The sequence below is a fragment of the Littorina saxatilis genome, linkage group LG12 (genome assembly GCF_037325665.1).
Source record: "Littorina saxatilis isolate snail1 linkage group LG12, US_GU_Lsax_2.0, whole genome shotgun sequence".
Taxonomy (NCBI): domain Eukaryota; kingdom Metazoa; phylum Mollusca; class Gastropoda; order Littorinimorpha; family Littorinidae; genus Littorina; species Littorina saxatilis.
Genome location: NC_090256.1, coordinates 6,304,608 through 6,325,398, shown reverse-complemented (window position 1 = coordinate 6,325,398; position 20,791 = coordinate 6,304,608). Strand labels below are relative to the sequence as shown.

At 42.0% G+C, this 20,791-nt stretch overlaps 2 protein-coding genes across 2 annotated transcripts in view; one reads left to right on the top strand and one right to left on the bottom strand.

Annotated features, from left to right (window-relative positions):
- Window positions 1–20,791, top strand: part of LOC138981141 (exportin-7-like) — a 45,342-nt gene that overhangs the window by 17,018 nt on the left and 7,533 nt on the right. Inside the window, exons 19-26 of the mRNA XM_070353979.1 lie at window positions 4,698–4,854; window positions 5,571–5,638; window positions 6,175–6,263; window positions 12,567–12,674; window positions 13,843–13,925; window positions 14,251–14,307; window positions 15,497–15,654; window positions 16,377–16,515. Of these exons, the coding sequence (XP_070210080.1) occupies window positions 4,698–4,854; window positions 5,571–5,638; window positions 6,175–6,263; window positions 12,567–12,674; window positions 13,843–13,925; window positions 14,251–14,307; window positions 15,497–15,654; window positions 16,377–16,515 (859 nt within the window). The remainder of the gene's footprint in view (window positions 1–4,697; window positions 4,855–5,570; window positions 5,639–6,174; window positions 6,264–12,566; window positions 12,675–13,842; window positions 13,926–14,250; window positions 14,308–15,496; window positions 15,655–16,376; window positions 16,516–20,791) is intronic.
- Window positions 10,236–12,139, bottom strand: LOC138981142 (uncharacterized). The gene is made up of 2 exons (XM_070353980.1): window positions 11,406–12,139; window positions 10,236–10,847 (listed from the first exon to the last, which is right to left on the bottom strand). The coding sequence occupies exons 1-2, from the start codon at window positions 11,572–11,574 to the stop codon at window positions 10,690–10,692; spliced, it is 327 nt and encodes a 108-aa protein (XP_070210081.1). The 5' UTR covers window positions 11,575–12,139; the 3' UTR covers window positions 10,236–10,689.

Here is a 20,791-nt window from a genome sequence, read left to right as displayed (position 1 = left end):
AATTTTATTTTTATTTTTTTCTGAACTTGTAATTCTTGTATTTTATTCATTTGCTTCATTCCAAACGTTTTGGATTATGAAATGAATCGAAATAATAAAACCAGTTGCATAATTATTGAGTACTTCCAGAATTACCCATTCATTTATTTTTTTTAGTAACCATGACATGGGCTTTGGTGAAAATTGATTGCCTTATAGGCAACACTGCGACTACATGTTATGATGATATCAAGAAAACGTACAAAACACAAATACGAACGGGGAAAACAACGAGTCAACAAATGCTCGATTCGAAAACTCGGCCCGCACGTGGCAGTTATGTTGTCACTTCAAGTCTTAGTTTTCATGCCTTGATTGTGTAAGCCTTGTGGCGCTGTGGTAAGACATTTGCCTCCAAAGCGGGTGGTCTCGAGTTCGAGTCCCCAAAGACTTTTGTAAATCATGACTTTTCAACTTTTGTTCTTCTTTTTTTAACTCGATGTACTTGTATGTTATTCTTTTTGATTTATCCCAAAGGTTTTGAATCGTGTATTGAAAATCAAATATAGTGCGTGAGTGCCCTTGAACAGCTTTCCCACAATCCCGTATTCTATTTTTAGTACGGTATATCCCAAAGGAAATGTCAAAGGGCATATGTATTACCGCGTGTCGACTGCTGGTAATAGTAGATACATTCTAGTATGATAGGTTTCTGATGGGGAGCTAATTGTTATTTCGGCTTGAATGAGATCAGTGTATTCCGTACATGACATTAAATTACATATTCTTACATCAACTCACATATATAGCAATTAACTTCAGTTTGATGTTTAGACATTGAAGTACTGACCCTGGAAAAAGGGGGAGGTAGCCACACTAAACAAAACTCAATGCCCCAGGGCATGGTCCGTAGTAGTTACCTCCCCTACTGGTCCCCTGCGCATGGGCGGGAAGTGACCGGTGACATTCATTCTATCACTTCAACACGTTGCTATCAGACGTGTGTACGGAGTACTCAGGCTTTTTGTAGCCACCGGCCTTGTGTTGAAAGACCATTGAACCTGACGTCGTCTCACCTTGGTACCATGCTAGCTCGCCAGTTTGGGTGAGAGCGTTCCTTTTCCTTTTCAGATCCTCTACATTAATCAAGTTTGTCTGATCTGACACGCAAAGCTGTTATGCTAACTTGACTCGCCTCAGCAAGGCGAGGTAGCAAGGTTCACTCTCTCTCTGGTTTGTCTAGAGATATCTCCTTTGAGGACGGTTCTATTTCGCTTCGTTTTTGCACAAACTTCATTGCTAAGAACCAGAAACCTGGTCAACCTTCTCCGGTCATTCATATTCAGCCTCTTAGTAAAATCTTGTCACCAGGTGACCCAGACTTCGCTAATTGCCCGGTCAGAGTTCTAAGAGCCTACCTGGCTCGCACGGCTCCTATTAGAGCTCCAGAACAAAAACTTCTCTTTATTTCAATTAATACTGCAAGAAGTAAGGATATCTCGAAGACCACTCTCGCTCGATGGTCTTCCACACTGATAAGGCAAGCCTACCAGTGGTGGCAGAAAGAGGGGGGGGGGGGGGGGGAGAGACACTCAGTCCTTCCTCTGAGATCAGCAAGGACTCATGAAGCCAGAGCTTGGGCTTCCTCTCTGGCAGTCCTCAGATCCGGAAGAATTTGTGAGGTCCTCAGCGCGTCTTATTGGACCTCGGAGGACGTCTTTCTTAACTACTACAGTAAAACCTCCCACTAACCACCTTGAAAATGTCCAGAGAAATGGGTCGTAAAAAGGAGGGGTCTTTATTGGAGTTTGGGAGGTTTTAATTTTTTTGACAGGGGAAGCAACTGTTGTGCAGTTAAGTCTTTTTGATTTTCCGTAGTTATGTCCCATGGGATTTGGGTTCGTAAAACTATTTTTGCTCCCATTTGAAAACAGGCAGATAACACACACACACACACACACACACACTGTGACACACACAGACACACACTGTGACACCTACACACACACACTGTGACAGACACACACTGTGACACACACACACACACACACACATACACACACACTGGTCTTTGATAATGGTTTGGATCTGTGTTTTCCTAACTCCAAGACTTATTGCGATTGCGATCGCAGTCTTACCCATATTGCTTCTTTCTATGACTTTGATCCTGTCTTCTAGCGTCAACAGTTTTCGTTTGGGGTTGTTTTTTTGAGTCGCCATGTTAACACACAACCACTCAAAATGTCAAATGAAGTTGAACTAAGACAGAGCGCTTTGACACAAAACAACTCACAAACTCAAGTCAAGGGGAGTGTTTCCATTGTTTATTCAGGATTATTCATCTACACAGGTGGTGAGCACAAAATCACAGAATACGTACGCAAACAAACTAGCCAAAAAGAACGCCATGGGGTAGGCGGGCAATATTGACTCCTTCATTATTGAGTAGTTGTTCAAACTGCGCCTACCAACACTTTCCACTCCCTTTCTCTCCCCTCCCCTCCACCCCCCTTCCCCTACTTCAAGGGCAGTCATTCAATTGTGACAGCAAAAGGTGAGAAAAATGTGAAGTCCTTTGTACTGGAAACTTGCATTCTCCCAGTAAGGTCATATATTGTACTACGTTGCAAGCCCCTGGAGCAAAGTTTTGATTAGTGCTTTTGCGAACAAGAAACAATTGACAAGTGGCTCTATTCCATCTCCCCCCTTCCCCCGTCACGATATAACCTTCGTTAAACACCAAATAAAGAAAGAAAGAAAAGGTGAGAAGAGGACAGCCGTAGGCCACTCGACCTGCACGCACCGCTGACCACAGACCACCACTACTGACTCTTGATGCGTGACTAATCGTGTGCGTGTGCTGGGCAATTACGAACTTTGACACTCGCTGATAAAAAGGTCAAAGTTGTTATTGTCTGAAAACAGAGGTCGTTGTTCTTGGGAGGTTAGTTACATAGTAAAAGGCATCCGTGCCGAGAAATTGGGTGGGCAAAAGGAGGGGGTCGTTGTTGGGAGAGGTCGTTAAGGGAGGTTCCACTGTACCTGCGGGACATTGCTAGCACCCGCCAGGACGGTAGCAGTTGTCTGCCAGCTACGGTAGCTGCAGGCCAGATACTTGCTAGATCCTAAAGTGAGTATCCCGCCTCCTATAGTAGAAATCTGCTATATAATTATGTGAGTTGATCACTTGATGTAAGAATATGTAATTTAATCAAAAAATTTAAAAGTAAATTTTCCCGCAGTGGGGCACTGCGGTTATGAAATTAAAAGCCCCTCCTGTTTTTGGAACCGCAGGAGCTTTCTAGTTTGCTGTTAGGTAGATTTTTGGTTCCTCTTTCCTGTCATGCTCTCTTTTTCTTCATGAATTCTTTTCTTTTTTCTGCCTTCTTGCTCATTCACCTGTATTTTTTCCAAAAATCTCTTCTCTTGCCGCTTGTCTCGCGATTCATGTATAGTTTAATCTGTTAGTGTTCTGATGTAAGTCCAGCAGTAGATAGGTTAAGCCTATTTTAACATACTGGAAACTGGTAATCTTCCAGTAGGTATTAATTTAGTTTTGCTAAAGCCTGCTGGGACACAAGTAATGGGTTAGTGCATTTGTAAACAGGAATCGCTTGACAAGTGGCCCCCTTCATCCCCCCCTTCCTCGTCCTGATATGGCTCTGCGTAGTCGGCTGGACGTTAAGCAACAAACAAACAAACAAAAGTAAATTTTCATTTGATTAATATACTCACTCAACTCACATAGTTTATACCCTCGCAACCTGCCCCGCAAACGTTTCTTATACTGTTTCTGAGGGGTGTGTTTTCAGTGAGGAATGATTGTCACCGGTCACTTCCTGCGCATGCGCAGGGGACCAGTAGGAGAGGTAACTACTACGGACCATGCCCTCGGGCATTGAGTTTTGTTTAGTGTGGTAACTTCCCGCTTTTTCCAGGGTCAGTACTTCAATGTCTAGCTAAGCATCAAACTGAAGTTAATTGCTATATATGTGAGTTGAGTACGGTAAGTATATTAATCAAATGAAAATTTACTTTTAAAATTTTCAATTTCTTCAGAATATAAAACAGATTGATTTACTGACACTTCCTTCTTAGTAATCTTGTTTCCTACATGTGGACTGGGTGGCCGAGTGGTAACGCACTTGCGCTCGGAATCGAGAGGTTGCGTGTTCAGGCCTGGGTCAGGCCGCAATTTTCTCCCCCCTTTCCTAACCTAGGTGGTGGGTTCAAGTGCTAGTCTTTCGGATGAGACGAAAAACCGAGGTCCCTTCGTGTACACTACATTGGGGTGTGCACGTTAAAGATCCCACGATTGACAAAAGGGTCTTTCCTGGCAAAATTGAAAAGGCATAGCTAAAAATGTCCACCAAATACCCGTGTGACTTGGAGTAAAGGCCGTGAAAGGTGAATGCTCGCCCTAATAGGCTTGAGGTTTGCTGGCCGATGTGAATGCGTGATATATTGTGTAAAAAATTCCATCTCACACGGCAGAAATTAATATGTAAATCGCCGTGAGCTCTTGTGAGAAACGGCGATTAATAAATGTCCATTATTATTATTATTATTATTATGTGCACATCTCAGCATTTTGTAGTCTTCTCTGTTGTCTGTCAGTGTGAATGCCTTTCTGGGTTCTAAGTGCTCCATATCACTGTCAGCATGACTGGTGTATTGTAAGAATATTTTTACCCATATCTCTGTACTTCAAATTCCAGAGTGAACACTTTCCATTTCTTGGAATCACCAACAGCGGCAGTGCGATATCAGACATGCGATGTCGCACGACATTCTACACATCGCTGGGTCGACTGCTCTTGGTGGACCTGGGGGAGGACGAGGAGAAATTTTATCAGTTCATGATGCCACTCACAGGTCAGTTTCTGCTCTGCTTCTTACCCCTTTACATGGTTTCAAGGTTCTCAGAGCGTATATATACAGTAGTCCCTCCCCCCCCCCTACACACACACTTCCCCATTTTTAACCCTGACACTGGTGCAATTCTGTAACACATGTTACATAGCCACTGGTCAATTAACAGAGAGAAAAATAAAGAAAAACTGTCATATAGGTTTTCGCATCCATGGGAAATAATCGGAACCGACCAAACAGACTGAGCCAGTAGCGCGACATATGTCGTGACAACCAGGTGACAGTATAGGTAAAGTAGCGCGACATACAACCAGCCTAAGGGTTAAGACCACCAAAAGTCTTGTAAAATCCACCCAAGAGTGGGAACCTTTAAATGAAGATCAATTTATGGACATGTTGGTGAAGAAAAGGGGGGTGTCATAAATCAGGGAAACTGTAAAAGAAAGCTTCATTGCATTGAAGTGTCTTATTGTCTTGCATAGAAATACAGAAAGGTGACTGCTGTTTATATCGGCGCAAGTTACTGTGATTGGATTTTCATCTGAAATTATCCTAATGCCACTGTTTGTTTTGATATAAACATGGGTGGGATTCTTCCCGTACATGCCGGAAATTTGGATTCGACGATTGCTTTTTTTTTTCTCTTTTTTTTGTTCGGTTCAGGATTCATGACATTTTTCAGTCCCACCCTTGTATAAATTGTTTCTGTGGTTTTCCAGCTGCGTTTGAGAATGTGGGCAATTTGCTGTCCTTGGCTGATTCAGCGATCAAAGTAGAAGAAGCCAAGGTGAGTAGAAGTGGAATGTTCAATGTTCCTGTGTTTTAGATCTGCACTTGAAAGTGCACTTCACTTTTAAAGCAGCTTCATTTCTTTTGAGTGTGTGTGTGCACACATGTGTTTGTTTGTTTTGTTTTGTTTTTGTTGTTTTTTTGTAAACAGCTATGGTTAAACTATCCTGAATGAAGTGCATAATGCTATTGGAATGAAGAAGAAATTATTTGACATCATACTTATAGAGGAAGATGTCCTTTTGCAAATACACTTGTGTGTTAAGGCAAATTTTGTGAGGAGACTGATGAATGTGTCAAATAAGTCAGCAGCTGTGTTGCATTACCATTGCTGTTTGTATTGTTACAGCTGTGTTGCATTACCATTGCTGTTTGTATTGTTACAGCTGTGTTGCATTACCATTGCTGTTTGTATTGTTACAGCTGTGTTGCATTACCATTGCTGTTTGTATTGTTACAGCTGTGTTGCATTACCATTGCTGTTTGTATTGTTACAGCTGTGTTGCATTACCATTGCTGTTTGTATTGTTACAGCGGGCGTTGATAGGTCTGGCAAGAGATTTGAGGGGCATCACTTTCGCCTTCAACACCAAAACCAGCTACATGATGCTCTTTGACTGGATGTATCCTTTCATGGCTTGTCTCTATACACATTTGTTTTCTTCATACTGCCGTTTCGCGTCAGATTTGCTTTTGAAGGGTTTGGGGGGGGGGGGGGGAGGGGGGGAGGAGGGAGGGGAGGAGGGAGGGGAGTCATTGTACTTGGCAGAACTTAACGAATTAAGCATATATTCTTTAACCAAGAAGTATGAGAAAGCATAAGAGAAGTTTGAGAAATAAGTATAGGATTCCATACAAAGGACACCAACATCTTCTTGTGTTTGTACAGACACACATATGTCCACATACCCTTTGTCCAATGGACTCTCCTTGGTATCAGATGTCATGTTAAAGTAATGAAGACATGAATATCTTTATGTTTAACACACACATATTACACACACACACACACATTATCTCAATCTTAATCTCTGTCTGAAGTTTATTTCCAACACTGAACCAATTTCTACCCCTCAAAGTCAGCCCGCTTTCTTTTGAGTCATTCTGATGGGGGGGTCGGTTGGGCGTCAACAGATCACACTAACAGTTCTTGCCAGCGGGGCGGATGAGATTGGTTGTCATTCTTTGCCAGCCTTAAGGCCAGACAGGCTAGCAAATTTTAGATCAAAATCGTTATGAACTGTGTTGAATTACTTAAGGGGGTTTGAATGTGCCTGGGCTGAAATACAGAAAACATGTCTTGTTACACGTTTAACCGTCTTGGTAACCATGGAAACGATTCAAGATGGCCACAGAACAAAAAACAAAAAATCTTATAACTCAAAAACGGTTTCAGATAAATCAATTCTGTTTTTTGCATTTTGTTAGTAAACTATATATCTATATATTTACGTTTTGACTCGTTGTTATCTTGTACCAAAGTATTAAAAAAAAAAAAACAACCCTTTTTTGACTCACATGCGAAGCAAAAGTGAGTCTATGTACTCACCCGAGTCGTCCGTCCGTCCGTCCGTCCGGACGTCCGGAAAACTTTAACGTTGGATATTTCTTGGACACTATTCAGTCTATCAGTACCAAATTTGGCAAGATGGTGTATGATGACAAGGGCCCAAAAAACATACATAGCATCTTGACCTTGCGTCAAGGTCACAGGGGCCATAATTGTTGCCTAAAAAACAGCTATTTTTCCCATTTTCTCTGAAGTTTTTGAGATTGAATACCTCACCTACATATGATATATAGGGCGAAGTAAGCCCCATCTTTTGATACCAGTTTGGTTTACCTTGCTTCAAGGTCAAGGTCACAGGAGCTCTTCAAAGTTGGATTGTATACATATTTTGAAGTGACCTTGACCCTGAACTATGGAAGATAACTGTTTCAAACTTAAAAATTATGTGGGGCACATGTTATGCTTTCATCATGAGACACATTTGGTCACATATGATCAAGGTCAAGGTCACTTTGACCCTTATGAAATGTGACCAAAATAAGGTAGTGAACCACTAAAAGTGACCATATCTCATGGTAGAAAGAGCCAATAAGCACCATTGTACTTCCTATGTCTTGAATTAACAGCTTTGTGTTGCATGACCTTGGATGACCTTGACCTTGGGTCAAGGTCACATGTATATTGGTAGGAAAAATGTGTAAAGCAGTTCTTAAGTGTATGATGTCATTGCTAGGTTTAGTTACCCTAAAGGTCGAGGTCAAGCATGTGAGTCGTATGGGCTTTGCCCTTCTTGTTTTTCATTGTTTTTTTTTAGATTGACAGAAAACAAAAAGTATTAGTCATAATTGCACATCCAAACGTAAATATGAGGGGAATTATGTTAAAAAACACACTGCAGACTTTCAAGGCTCTAGCTTTATTCCTTGCAAACCCTTAGGGTTTTGAGTGTGTCACAACAATACAAAACGCATAACAGAGAAAACAGGCAAAGAAGTAAAGAACAGTTTCTTATTTCAGATTTGTGTCTCCATTAGGCTAGATACTACTGGAGAGTGATTGGTATGGACCTAACAGTTCACCCACAGCACATCAGTAATCCCATCCTACTGTAACGTGTCCTGCTGCTTCAAATATGATGTATACCTGTGGGTCATTCCATAAAGCTGTGTACCAAAAGTGTGACATGCATCGTGAAAATTGAAAGTGTATGGATAGCTTGTTTTTATGGTTTATGTGACAGATATAGACATATGTAACATCACACATGTTTTACCTTACATGTTGTCCAAACACACGAGACAGATAACAAAAAGCCATAGTATAATAGTAACAAGCTTTATTTGCTTCCCATTCTGATTTTCTTCGATTAATCGTTTTCCGAAAGAAAAAAACTAGTCGATCGAGTGTGTTCAAATCTTGATGAAAACTCAACCGTTTTTTTTTACCTCAACTCTTACAACTGGAACAGGACTAGGCTACAAAGAATAGCCTAAGACTTGAAAAAGAGACACTGACCACGTATATCACAAAATAAAACAATAAAATCAATCAATCAATGAGGCTTATATCGCGCATATTCCGTGGGTACAGTTCTAGGCGCTCTGCAGTGATGCCGTGTGAGATGAAAATTTATACAGGCATGGGAATTGTCCGCCGAATGGCGGATTTCCGCCGAATTTTTTTTTTGTTCCGCCGAAAATGCAAAAGTGTCCGCCGAAAAAATAAAGGGGGGAGGCACACAAAAAAAGCACCGGTTACTTTGGCCTTTGCGCAAAAGCCCGCGAAAACTTTCCGTACTTTGTTCACGCACTGCTACCGCCCGCCTCAGTTATTGAACTATTATGTTTGAAAGTAAACCAGATTGCACAGATTGTGTTACAAGTTACATTTTCCTGTTTGTCTCAACAGATAATTTTTTTTACAAATTTAAACCATATATAATACATGTAAGCAAAATTTGGTACATTTTTGTACTAAAAACTCTGATTCTAAAAACAGAATTTAATGGCAAACTTGGAGCTCAGATGACACCAGATTGCACCATCTGGGTTCTTTGGAGAAAAAAAATTTCCGGGGGGGCATGCCCCCGGACCCCCCTAGTAAGGCTAGGCGCTTCGCGCCGTCGACTTATTTATAAATTTTCCGCCTTTTTTACAATTTTCAATTCCCATGCCTGTTTATACCGCCAGTAATTGCAGCCATTTCGGCGCATATTTACCTTTCACGGCCTATTATTCCAAGTCACATGGGTATAGGTAGACAATTATTAACTGTGCCAAAGCAATTTTGCCAGGAAAGACCCTTTTGTCAATCGTGGGATCTTTAACGTGCACACCCAATGTAGTGTACACGGGGGGGGGGGGGGGGGGGGGGGGGGGGGGAGGGAGTTCGGACACCGAAGAGAGTCTGCACACAAAGTTGACTCTGAAATAAATTTCCGCCGAACCTGGGATCGAACTCACGCTGACAGCGGCCAACTGAATACAAATCCAGCGCGCTACCAACTGAGCTATATCCCCGCCCCGTCGAACGTTTGGAAAAATATTCACTTTTAGAGCGAAGAGTCGCGAAAGGTTGCCTACGTAACATTCGTCCCTCATTGGTAACGACTCATAAAACGCTCCACGCCTGCTGAGTTCAAAAAGTTGACAGAATTTTTTTCATGGAAAAACCTTTCAGCGATGTTGAAGAACATTACATGCAAAAGAAACACCAAGTTTCATGCGCTGCTAAGTGACAAATGTAATTTTTAACAATCCAGCGTAACAAGAAAAAATATAAACGAAGCTTAGTGGCGACCCGCGAAAGGCAAAATCACATTCAAATCGAATCGAATTGACAAGGCGCACATTCTTACGCATTCACTACACATCAGTAGTGCCTGATAAAATACCGAGTCGCATATATTCGTGTTCACGTAGTTCACGGTTGGTTTTATAAACCAAATGTTACGTAGAAATTATTAAACAACCCAAATTTTAAACCAAATGTTATGTAGGAAATCGTTATTTAACATTCCAAATGAGTAGGGGAAAACAGCTAAGTGCATAATTATATGTAACATTAGCACAAAACACAACGAAGATGTATATCGGGGGGGGGGGGGGGGGGGGGGGGGAGGGTTCATGGTTGCATTTCATTAGCAGCCACACGGATACTTAAAAACAAGATGTAGGCTAAGCATGTCACAAAAAAACGCAATTTTTGACGTCATTTACTGTGTTTGCTTTTATACAAAACACTAACCAACCTAACAATCTTCTTGATTTTATTATCATTATCTCTTTGGTCAATTTGCAGTGTGTTGATATCCTTATAATTATATCATTCGAGAAGCAAGAGAAACATTCCTAAATCTAACTCTAAAGTCATGACCCTCTCCTGGTACACAGCTTTGTAGAACAACTCCTGTACGAAATACAGTCACCAAAAGACACTGATGTGATTTATGAAGAAAAAAATGTCCTTTCTTCCAGTCACTGAACACACACAACATCCTGATCACTGTTGTCCCTGGTCATCCTGATGTAGTGTAATGTTCAATGTTCTCCCCCTAGCCCTCCATACACATTGCCATCTCGTGCTTCCTCAGCCCGAACATTCACACGACGCTGTCCCGCATACTCCTTTTTGGCGCCGACGGGCATTGACAGCAGCAGCAGCGTCAGCATGGCGGACCCAGCTTCCACTTCAGCAGCTAGAAACACATAAATACATCCCATAAATACATGTACATATATCGACAGGTTCAAACTAAAAGCGGGGGCACAACAATTACTCTTCATTTCAAACCTAAGTAGGGTTTACACACTTTTATAACTTAGAGAGAAATTCTACTACTACTACAAGTATTAATACCAATACTGGTTACATAACAAAGATAGCAGAACAATGGTGACTGCGCGTGAGAGAGCGAAAAATAAAAATACCCCAAAATACTTTACTCACATGTTTGACAAATGTAACAAACTTTCGACCATTCTAGAGTTTTCCTCAGGCACAAAACACAGAACAAAGAAGAAGACAGACGACAGAACAGAAAGATCTTTACATTACAGTATTGTTTGGTCTTTTTATTATAAAGATACTTCTACTTTTCTCTGAAAAAGTTTGTTTACATAGCTTAGTTCTTACATGAAATAAACAATGAAGTAAATAAACTCTCAACCAGTGGATATTTTTTCATCTTATACAAAAAATTATTTTCCACAGTGAGCAAGTAAGTTGAATAAAGAGAGTACAGCAAGGCACCAACCTGTCACTTTCTTGTCATGTCGCTGGTAGGTTTTCAGATGCATGGCTGGTATTCCCACCACTGCACTGAAAGTCTCTAGAACAGCGTAGCTCCCTCCCACCTCGTGACTGAACAGTACCATCATTGGATTTACTTCAAAAGCAATGTTTTTGCTATCACTGTCCTGCATTCGAGGTGATGACAACTCCTTTTTCTCATAATCGCCACAACCATCGCACGTCAGTAGCAGCTGAGAGGCGAAGCCAGCGTTTTCTCCTTCACTCACAGTTATCGAGAGACCAGTCTCCTTGCATACGGGACATGTAAGATCAGTCGGTAGTCGAGTAAGCTGTAACACATGCGTTCGTCGGCAAGATCTTCGTCAGCATTCATAGCCTCATGTTTTCTTCGAAACGCACACTTCGACTGCGGGTCGCTGCATTTCGACAGTCCCCTATCGCTCGACTTGCTTCGTCTTTTTGACCGCTGCTGCTTTTACCGCTTGCAGTCTCCTCTTCCCTCCCTTTGCTCTTGGCATTTTACAGTCAGTCTGATACAAAATTCACTATCAGAACACAAAAATAGCGATGGCAAACAACTTTTTCTACGCTCACTCGATGTTCAACTTTTGCTTTTTTGTGTTTGTTGACATCATCGACAAGAGGAAACCGCATTGCATTGTGGGAACGAAACTGTTGCATTGTGGGTAGGAATGCCATTCATACAAAAGCATGCCGGTTTTCTGATTGGTTAATCTTCAAGTCGTAGTAGGCTTCTCCCTTATTTGGAATTTTTCGTATCGTCGTCTGCATTGGAAAAACCGCGCGAAGCCGTTTATGGCAGTTTCCGGCAGTGACGTCAGTTCGTTGAAACGGTTCGGGAAACTTCGGGCTTTTCTTTCGTCTGCTACGCGAGGCGATTCCTCGAGCGAATTGTGGTGTTGTAAAGTGTCAAAAAAAGGTTATTTTAGCAAATATTGCACAAAATAAACGCCAACAAGCTTCGGTACACATTTGTATTGGCTAAATTCATACATTTGGCACCAGTTTTAGAGCAAAATAGTGTTTGGAGCTGTTAGAAGGGGTGTTCATGAGTCAAAATCAGGCATAATCACAACATCACAAAAATCATGATTTTAGTGAAAATTGAGGTGCCGTGTCTTCCCTTAACTGCCATGAACAGTTACCCAACGTATACGCCAGTGTTGCAGCGAGCTGTGGAGCTGTGGTGTCACGACCCTGCTGTCACCACCCCCATCCTCAAACTCATGGCGGAACTTGCTCAAAACAGGTACATCTCTCATCTGCTTACGTCTGTCAGTTACAGGATTTTACTTACGTAGCTGCAGCCAGTCATTCACCACTCATTATGAATTTATTATGACTGTCGCATGTGACTATGCCGGAAGCTAGAGCTCTGGCTTTTTGTGAGGATTTCCGGCATGCAGTTTGTGGGGGAAAATACAGGTCTGAAGCAAGAGCGGGAACAATTAAGGCGGAGCATTTGGCCCCCACAAAGCCCCCATGCTTGAAGACGTTGAAATGTCCTCGCGCAGCATCCTTACACAGAGTGAACTTTGCTGAATGTGTACTTCCATTGTTGCCCTTTGTTTTATTCCAGAGAGAGGCACAAGACTCCAAATCAACGTCACAGAGGAAATTATAGTACATTTGACACAAAATAAGTGGTGCAATTTTATTTGATTCTTATCAGCGTTTAAGTGAGCTGATCAGCGTGGCTTTGTGAGATGGTGCTTAATCAGATCCGGCTATTTAACTGGATTTGTACTGAAACGTTTAGTGACTGGGTGGAGAATAGAAACAAAAGTTAAATGGGGGGGGGGGGGGGGGGACTTGTAGTAGGCTTTCTGATTTGGGTACAATTAAGTCCAATGCTCAGCCAGTGAATTACCCTCTCTGTTGCTTTTTTCAAGGGAGACTGTGATTTCAGGGGCTGATTGAAACTGATAGATTGAAGTGACTATGTTGCTCATCAAAGCATAGCATACTTATAATTAAGCAAAAAGACCTGATGACTTGCGGGTTTGTGTGTTGGGTTTTGTGCTCATGTGGGAGTGCATTTGTTTGCATGTGTGAGTCTGTTGCTTCTGACTTTCATGTGTGAGTCTGTTGCTTCTGACTTTCATGTGTGAGTCTGTTGCTTCTGACTTTCATGTGTGAGTCTGTTGCTTCTGACTTTCATGTGTGAGTCTGTTGCTTCTGACTTTCATGTGTGAGTCTGTTGCTTCTGACTTTCATGTGTGAGTCTGTTGCTTCTGACTTTCATGTGTGAGTCTGTTGCTTCTGTCTTTCATGTGTGAGTCTGTTGCTTCTGTCTTTCATGTGTGAGTCTGTTGCTTCTGACTGTCATGTGTGAGTCTGTTGCTTCTGACTTTCATGTGTGAGTGAAGGTGATTAGTCGTATCAGCCAAAATAAAAAAATTCTGTTTGCGTTGCAGGTCTCAGAGGTTACAGTTTGATGTTTCATCACCCAATGGGATCCTACTGTTCAGAGAAATTAGTAAAATGATTAGTAGTTATGGTGAGTTGTATGACGGCTATAGGATTGTACATTGTTCAGTCCTTTTGATCATTCTTCGTTTTAAGTCCCTACCATCTACAATGATTTTCAGCGCTTATTTTTTGTTTAAAGAGAACTGTAACAGAAGCCCTACCAAAGAAGTAATCTGAAGATGCTTTATTATTTTGAATTGTCTTTCCTGGTAACAAATAACTAACTTTCAAATTCTGATTAGTTTTTCTGAATAACAATTTAGAAATTGTCCAATATGACAAGGATGGGTGAACTGAATTTTGCTTTATGCTTTTGAAGAGCTTATGATTAACTTGAGTTTTGTTCCTTCCAGGTTCACGGATATTAACTGTTGGTGACATTCCCAAGGAGCAGCTATACCCTATGAAATATCCTTTTATGTCGATAGTGAATTTTATGTTTTTGCATAGAACGTCCCCCAAAATGTTGCATAATGCCAGCAAAGCAAAGCATGCACATCTATTATGAGAAGTGTTGTTTGGGTGTCTTCTTTTGAAATTTATTTATCTCCTTTGACTGTTATTTTGAAGATTGAAGATGATTTCTTGAATACTTGGCGTGTCTATGCACACATGCATCATCCTTATTTACACTTTTCCGTTTCGGAAATGATTGATGAGCATCAGTGATGTACATTTTAGTCGGTCTCCGGTCTCTGACCGATCCAATTTCCCCAGGACCTATAGCTTTAACCCGAGCAGGACACAGGTCCAATTAACCTACAGAAGAAGTGGTCAAGGGTAGGATCGTTTTTGACAATGAAGCGGACATGCGGACTGTTCAATTTTCAAGACTGAGGAAAGCTTGTTTCGGTTTTGCCAAGCGAAAGTAAACACTGCGTGAGGAAAGCTGGTTTCGGTTTTGCCAAGCGAAAGTATGCACTGCGTGTGACCAGTTTGTTGAGTGAACGAGGCACCATATGGGATCTGATTCTTTGAATTAATTTATCCTCAAGTTGGATCAAGAAGAAAAAAAGAAAACCGAACCCATATGGTGCCTCGAGTGCATTCATTGGCTCAGCAATAAATCGTTGAGAGAGGATTCAGTGCACAGAACTTGGTGTGTACGGCTCGAAGAAACCGATTGTGTGTCAAAACCCAGGACATGATCCTGAAAGCAAAACTTGAGGGACCCGCAGAACGGTCAGATGCCTACCTGAAAAACATTGTCGACAGATGGGCAGTGAAAAAAAACCGACAACTGTTCAAATAACTTTGAAATGTGATTCAATCCTTTGAGTATCTAGTCATGACAGTCGCGGAGGGTGGAAGAATTTAAACTGAAAAATCTTTTTACGAGTCGTGTTTTTGTCCTATTAAAATTGCAATCTCAGGACACTGTGTCCTATTGATTTTCAGTCTTCAGGACAATTGTCCTAAAGGCTGCTAGAAAAATGTACATCACTGGAGCATCTTCTCTTTGTTTCCTCTATATTTAGAATTTCTGCTTAGGATGTAAGTGTAACATTATCAGAAATTCCCTGCGTATGCAAGCACACCCCAACTTTAGAGGAGATGAACCTGTGATGTTTGCTATTTCCCTTAAACTGTTGCGTACATTAAAAGGCATCTCAGTGTGTTTCGCCATGCTAAAGGCAGCATTGTGTGGCAACTACGTCAACTTTGGGGTCTTTCATCTTTACGGCGACACGGCGCTGGACAACGTGCTGGGCATGTTTGTCAAGTTGTTGCTGTCCATTCCCCAGAGTGACCTCCTGGTAAGTCTTTGAGACTTCTAGTTCATTGATGAAGGAGATGATAGTTACATGTTTGTCAAGCTGTTGCTGTCCATTCCTCAGAGTGACCTCCTGGTAAGTCTTTGAGACTTCTAGTTCATTGATGAAGGAGATGATAGTTACATGTTTGTCAAGCTGTTGCTGTCCATTCCTCAGAGTGACCTCCTGGTAAGTCTTTGAGACTTCTAGTTCATTGATGACGGAGATGATAGTTACATGTTTGTCAAGTTGTTGCTGTCCATTCCCCAGAATGACCTCCTGGTAAGTCTTTGACACTTCTAGTTCATTGATGAAGGAGATGATAGTTACATTAGGCTGGAGGCTCGATACAAATAACATGTGGAAAAGTATCAAATACAGGGTTATTGATTTTGTGGTGTTGTGTCAATGATGTGGCAAAAACAAGCACACAAATCAAGAGATGACATGATAGTTGTAAGCTGCAATGAAATTAAAGACGCTCACAAAGAATCTACAGATTAGTTGTGCGACCTTATTTGTGAGTGTTTAGGATGTTGGCTTATTTTTTGGTGAAATAAAAAGAGAAAAACAACCTTTATTTTGCTAAATTCAAATCTTTGACTACTGGTATGTGTAGCACCGCAGTATTGATTAAGCGTTATTGGACTAGTAAGTGTCTTTTTGTTTTGGAAACACACCTAAACATCTTAGCAGTGCTTTCAACATATGTGTGTCATGTGCAGGACTATCCCAAACTGAGTCAGAATTACTACGGACTGCTGGAGTGCTTAGCACAGGACCACATGACGTTTATGTCCAGTCTGGAGCCGCAAGTCTTCCTCTACATCCTCTCCACCATCTCTGAAGGCTTGGTCGCTTTAGGTACCACTTGCTTCTCATCATGTTGGAAGTGAACATTGTGTAGACCTGGTGTGTCTGAAATTCTCACCATCTACGAAGGCATGCTTGCGTTAAGGTGCCCTGTCTTTGTGTTTTATCTGAGATTAAAAAAAAATGTAGACCTGGTGTGCCTGAAGTTCTCATCATCTCAGGGGTGGGGGTACAGCAGTCCCTGCAATGTACGGCCCCCGGCTTGAGCGGACACCTGACATGTACGGACACATTTGCTTGGCACGGAGTGTTTTCCTTCTCTATTTGCCCCCCCTTAAACGGACACCATCAAAACGTGGACGCGGACACTCATTTTCGGTCCCAACAGCAGGTCATACCTCCAATGTACGGACAGACCATCGTCAAATTTTCACCACAACAAAATCGATAACAGAGCAGTCCGGCTCTTGGTACAAAGATCACAGCCGCAATGGCGTGATGACAGTCACTGATAACTAGAGTGCACATGTACCCATCAGGAGGAGGGGTAGTTTTGGTCAGGAGTGGAGTACATGCGAAGATGCCAACATGAAACTGCACTGTGCTCTTTATTCTTGTCTGTTGGCCCAGTAGCTCAGTTGGTAGAGCACTGGACTTGTGATCGAAAGGTCGCAGGTTCGAATTCGGGCCTGGACGGACACAGGTCAACTTTATGTGCAGACCCAGAGACGGAAGCCATGTCCCACCCCCGTGTCATCACAATGGCACGTAAAAGACCTTGGTCATTCTGCCATAAGTGCAGGTGGCTGAATACACCTAAATACGCCGACACCTGGGTAGCGCGACTCCGTTGCTGCTAGCTTTCCACTGGGAGGAAGCGACCCGAATTTCCCAGCGATGGGACAATAAAGTAATGAAAATGAAAAAAAATGAAACAACAGAAACCACAGTCGATGAAGGTCCTGAGCGAAAGAGAGTGAAAAACCGGCCACAGTTCTCAGCATCGTGTGTCTGTGTGTAACCTCTTTCATTGACAAGATACTCTTGTTTCCCCTCAGCCTTGACCAGTGAGTTGGTTGCCTAATCTGTGAACCCTTCAGTTGTCTTGCTTTGTCAAAAGTTACGACACAGTCAACTGGTTTTGCTCTGAATGAACAGTGCAGCTGGCCTCTCTGGCCACAGCCCCAAACAGTAAATGGCTGGAGGGAGTGAGAGAGAGGGAGGGGGGGGGGGGGGAGGGGTAGCTGGCTAAACTCTGTGGGGTGTCCGGTGTCACTGCATGTCAGCAGGAAGAGCATTGGAGAGAAATAGAGAGGTGTACTCTTCCACACAATTTCCAAGCATCAGTTGTCACGGCTTGGGGTAGGCATTAGTGAGGGAGAGTGGGAGCTGTGTTATGTACAGTGTATTTCCGACTGAAGAGTGAAAAGTCACTGCCATGCCACATGATCAGCATGCAGTCAATAAAGCCAGACAAGAAGAAAATAAATTACATGATTATGACATGCAGCTCTATCTGCTGCTATTTATTCAAACTGGTTTTCAAGCTTATTCTTGCAAAGCATCTGCACACGCTCCTCTGTGCTGTGTTTGTGTGGCTGCTTTCGTATGTCAGTGCATGGTGAGTGCATGTGTTCATTGCCGTGAGGATTTATTTTATCTTCTTTTCAACACTTTTCATGCAAATCATTTTTACAGAACATTTAAAGAAGTATTAGGAGTTTATTGTTATTGTTTAGTAGCCACAAGAAGTGATTAGCATAGACTCAATCCTGTTTGTGTGTCTGTGTGAGGGAGGGGGTGGTGTTGTCACCCCTCCCGTGACCGGACGCCTGCAATGTACGGACAGTTTTGCTATGGCCCAAGGGTGTCCATTCATGAGAGGGACTGCTGTAGTTCCGTATAATTACGGAATTCCGAATAGCAAAATTTTCAACAACAACAACAAAAAAAGTGAGGAAAAAACCCTGAATCCTAATCGCGTCTATATCGGTTTCCATGTTTCGGTTCGTGCAATTTCCGATCCATAATACTGAAGATACTTCCGGAAATAACATGCCGTCCGCCATTTTTGTCTCGAATGAAACCTAGACATCGCGAGCTGGGTTTACTTATTAAGATGGAGCTAATTACCGATGAGTCGAAGACACAAAAGATCGACCAGAGCTTACATAAAACAAGTGGAGGAACGACTGGATGAACTTGGGGGACGATTTAAATCGCCCATTTAGAAAATGGCTTCGCAAAACGTCAGCAGTGGGCTCAGCCTGGTGTTTAGTTTGCAGCAAAAAAAATAATTTTCAGTATAGCTCAGATTGTTTGCTCCCACCCCTGTCATCTACGAAAGCATGCTTGCATTTAGAACGCCTGTCTTTGTGTTTTATCTGAGATAAAAATGTTGTAGGCCTGGTTTATCACAAGATCCCAATATTTTGAAAGGCTTGGTTGCTTTGGGTATGGCTGGCTTGGTTTGTAGGCAATGACATTTTTGTCAACCTGGTTTGTTCCAAGTCGCAAGCATGTCTGCAGGCTTGGTTATTTAAGACAATGGTGGTTTCTCTTTATATTGGAGATGAATCATTTTCAGACCTGTTTTGTTCCGCGTTCCCAAAATCTCTAAAAGCTTGGTTGTTTTGGTGTGGCGTGTTTCTTATTTTGTTCGAGATGAATATTTGGTAGACCTGGTTTGTTCCAAGTTGCTGTATTTTTCATCTGTGAAGGTCGGAGTCAGCAAAGAAGGAAACAATTTTTGTATGTTCCTATACCTCTTTCCTCAACTATTGTCAGATGTTTGCCATCAGGAGGTATTGGTACCTTGTACTACAGTGGTACCCCCCCCCCCCCCCCCAATTCAAAACTTCCTCCTTTTTAAGACCCTGTTTTTTTGGACTTTCTATTCATAACCTGTGTAAATTTACCCCCATTTTAAGACTCCCTCCTTTTAAAGGTCCTTGTCTACATTTTTATACCAAAATCGCCATTTGACCATTAAAATGCAGAGTCTATTATCTACAAATATCAACAATACACCCCCTTTCGATCAGGAAAGACGAAACCAGTGTAACCGTTTGAAAATTCATTGTAGTATTCCAGCGTAGTACTCATAGTAGGATATCCTTATTTGGAAAATGCCAAGCGCAAAACTCCTCTCAAATCCCGTGCATTTCGTGCGTTTAAAAGAAAGCGTGGACAGCGCTCCAGTGTCAAACTGTTGCTGCACTTGTTTGGGCGTGGCCATAAGCATAGTGACATGAATTTGATTGGTCAGTATTTTTTAGGAAAAGCACATGTTCTCAGCAAACAGAAAACAAAATATTGGAAGCGTGAGTCACGCTACCCAAAAATAAAATCTGTTTTTACATATATGTTTTTTCTATAACTTTTTTCCCCATGGTTCATTCATCATCTGACATAACTTTTTAGCGAAATCTAACCATAAGATTATTGAACAAAAGCAAAAATGTAGACGACCACCTTTAAAGACCTGATTTTGGCAGATTTTTGGAGGCCTTAAAAAGGGGGTTACACTGTATACAGTGGAGTCCAGCTATAACGAACCTGGGTATAACGAAATCCCTCTTTTAACAAACTGCCATTGATTTCCCGGCAGACAGCCTTCTATTTCTTACTTATTACTTTGCGGCTACATCAAACCTTTTGAACTCATTTGCATAACGAACCCCTCTTTTAACAAACACGTTTTCATCGCCCCAGAGCCGTTTTGTCTCTAAAAGTCACAAGGCTACAACAAACTGATGTCAATGTTTGTCTCCAAAGACAAAAATACACAAAAATGCACAAACACAAGTGCATATCGCGTGATGAGCGAACTCTGAACAAACTAACAGCGGGAGGTGCACGGAACAGATCGAACCAAAACCGAAAGTTGTGGTAACGTCATGACATTTTGCGATGTACGTCAGCGAAGCTCGTGCACATGTGGTCTGTCTTGCTAAAAACAATGGCTGACGAACATGGTTTCGAAATCTGGAACTGTTTTTTTGTTTTCTCCGATCCGTGACCGAGTGACGCGATATAGAACCACGCGTTCGTTTGAATCAATTACTCTCCTCAGGCAGTGAAGTCTCTTAAATTACTCAACACTGTGGACAGTCCGGAGTGCAGTTATATCCCGTGAATGAGCGAGTCAAAGTTTTATCGTGAAAACTGACGCTTTTCATGCACCTCCCGCTGTTAGTTTGCCTCTCTCTATGGATTATATTATGAAGCTGTTGAAAACATGCAGAGATTGTACTCTCCAAGGAAAGATCGATGGGACGATCATTTGAAGGTGATTGGGAAAACTTGTCTTGAGACCATTTAGGGT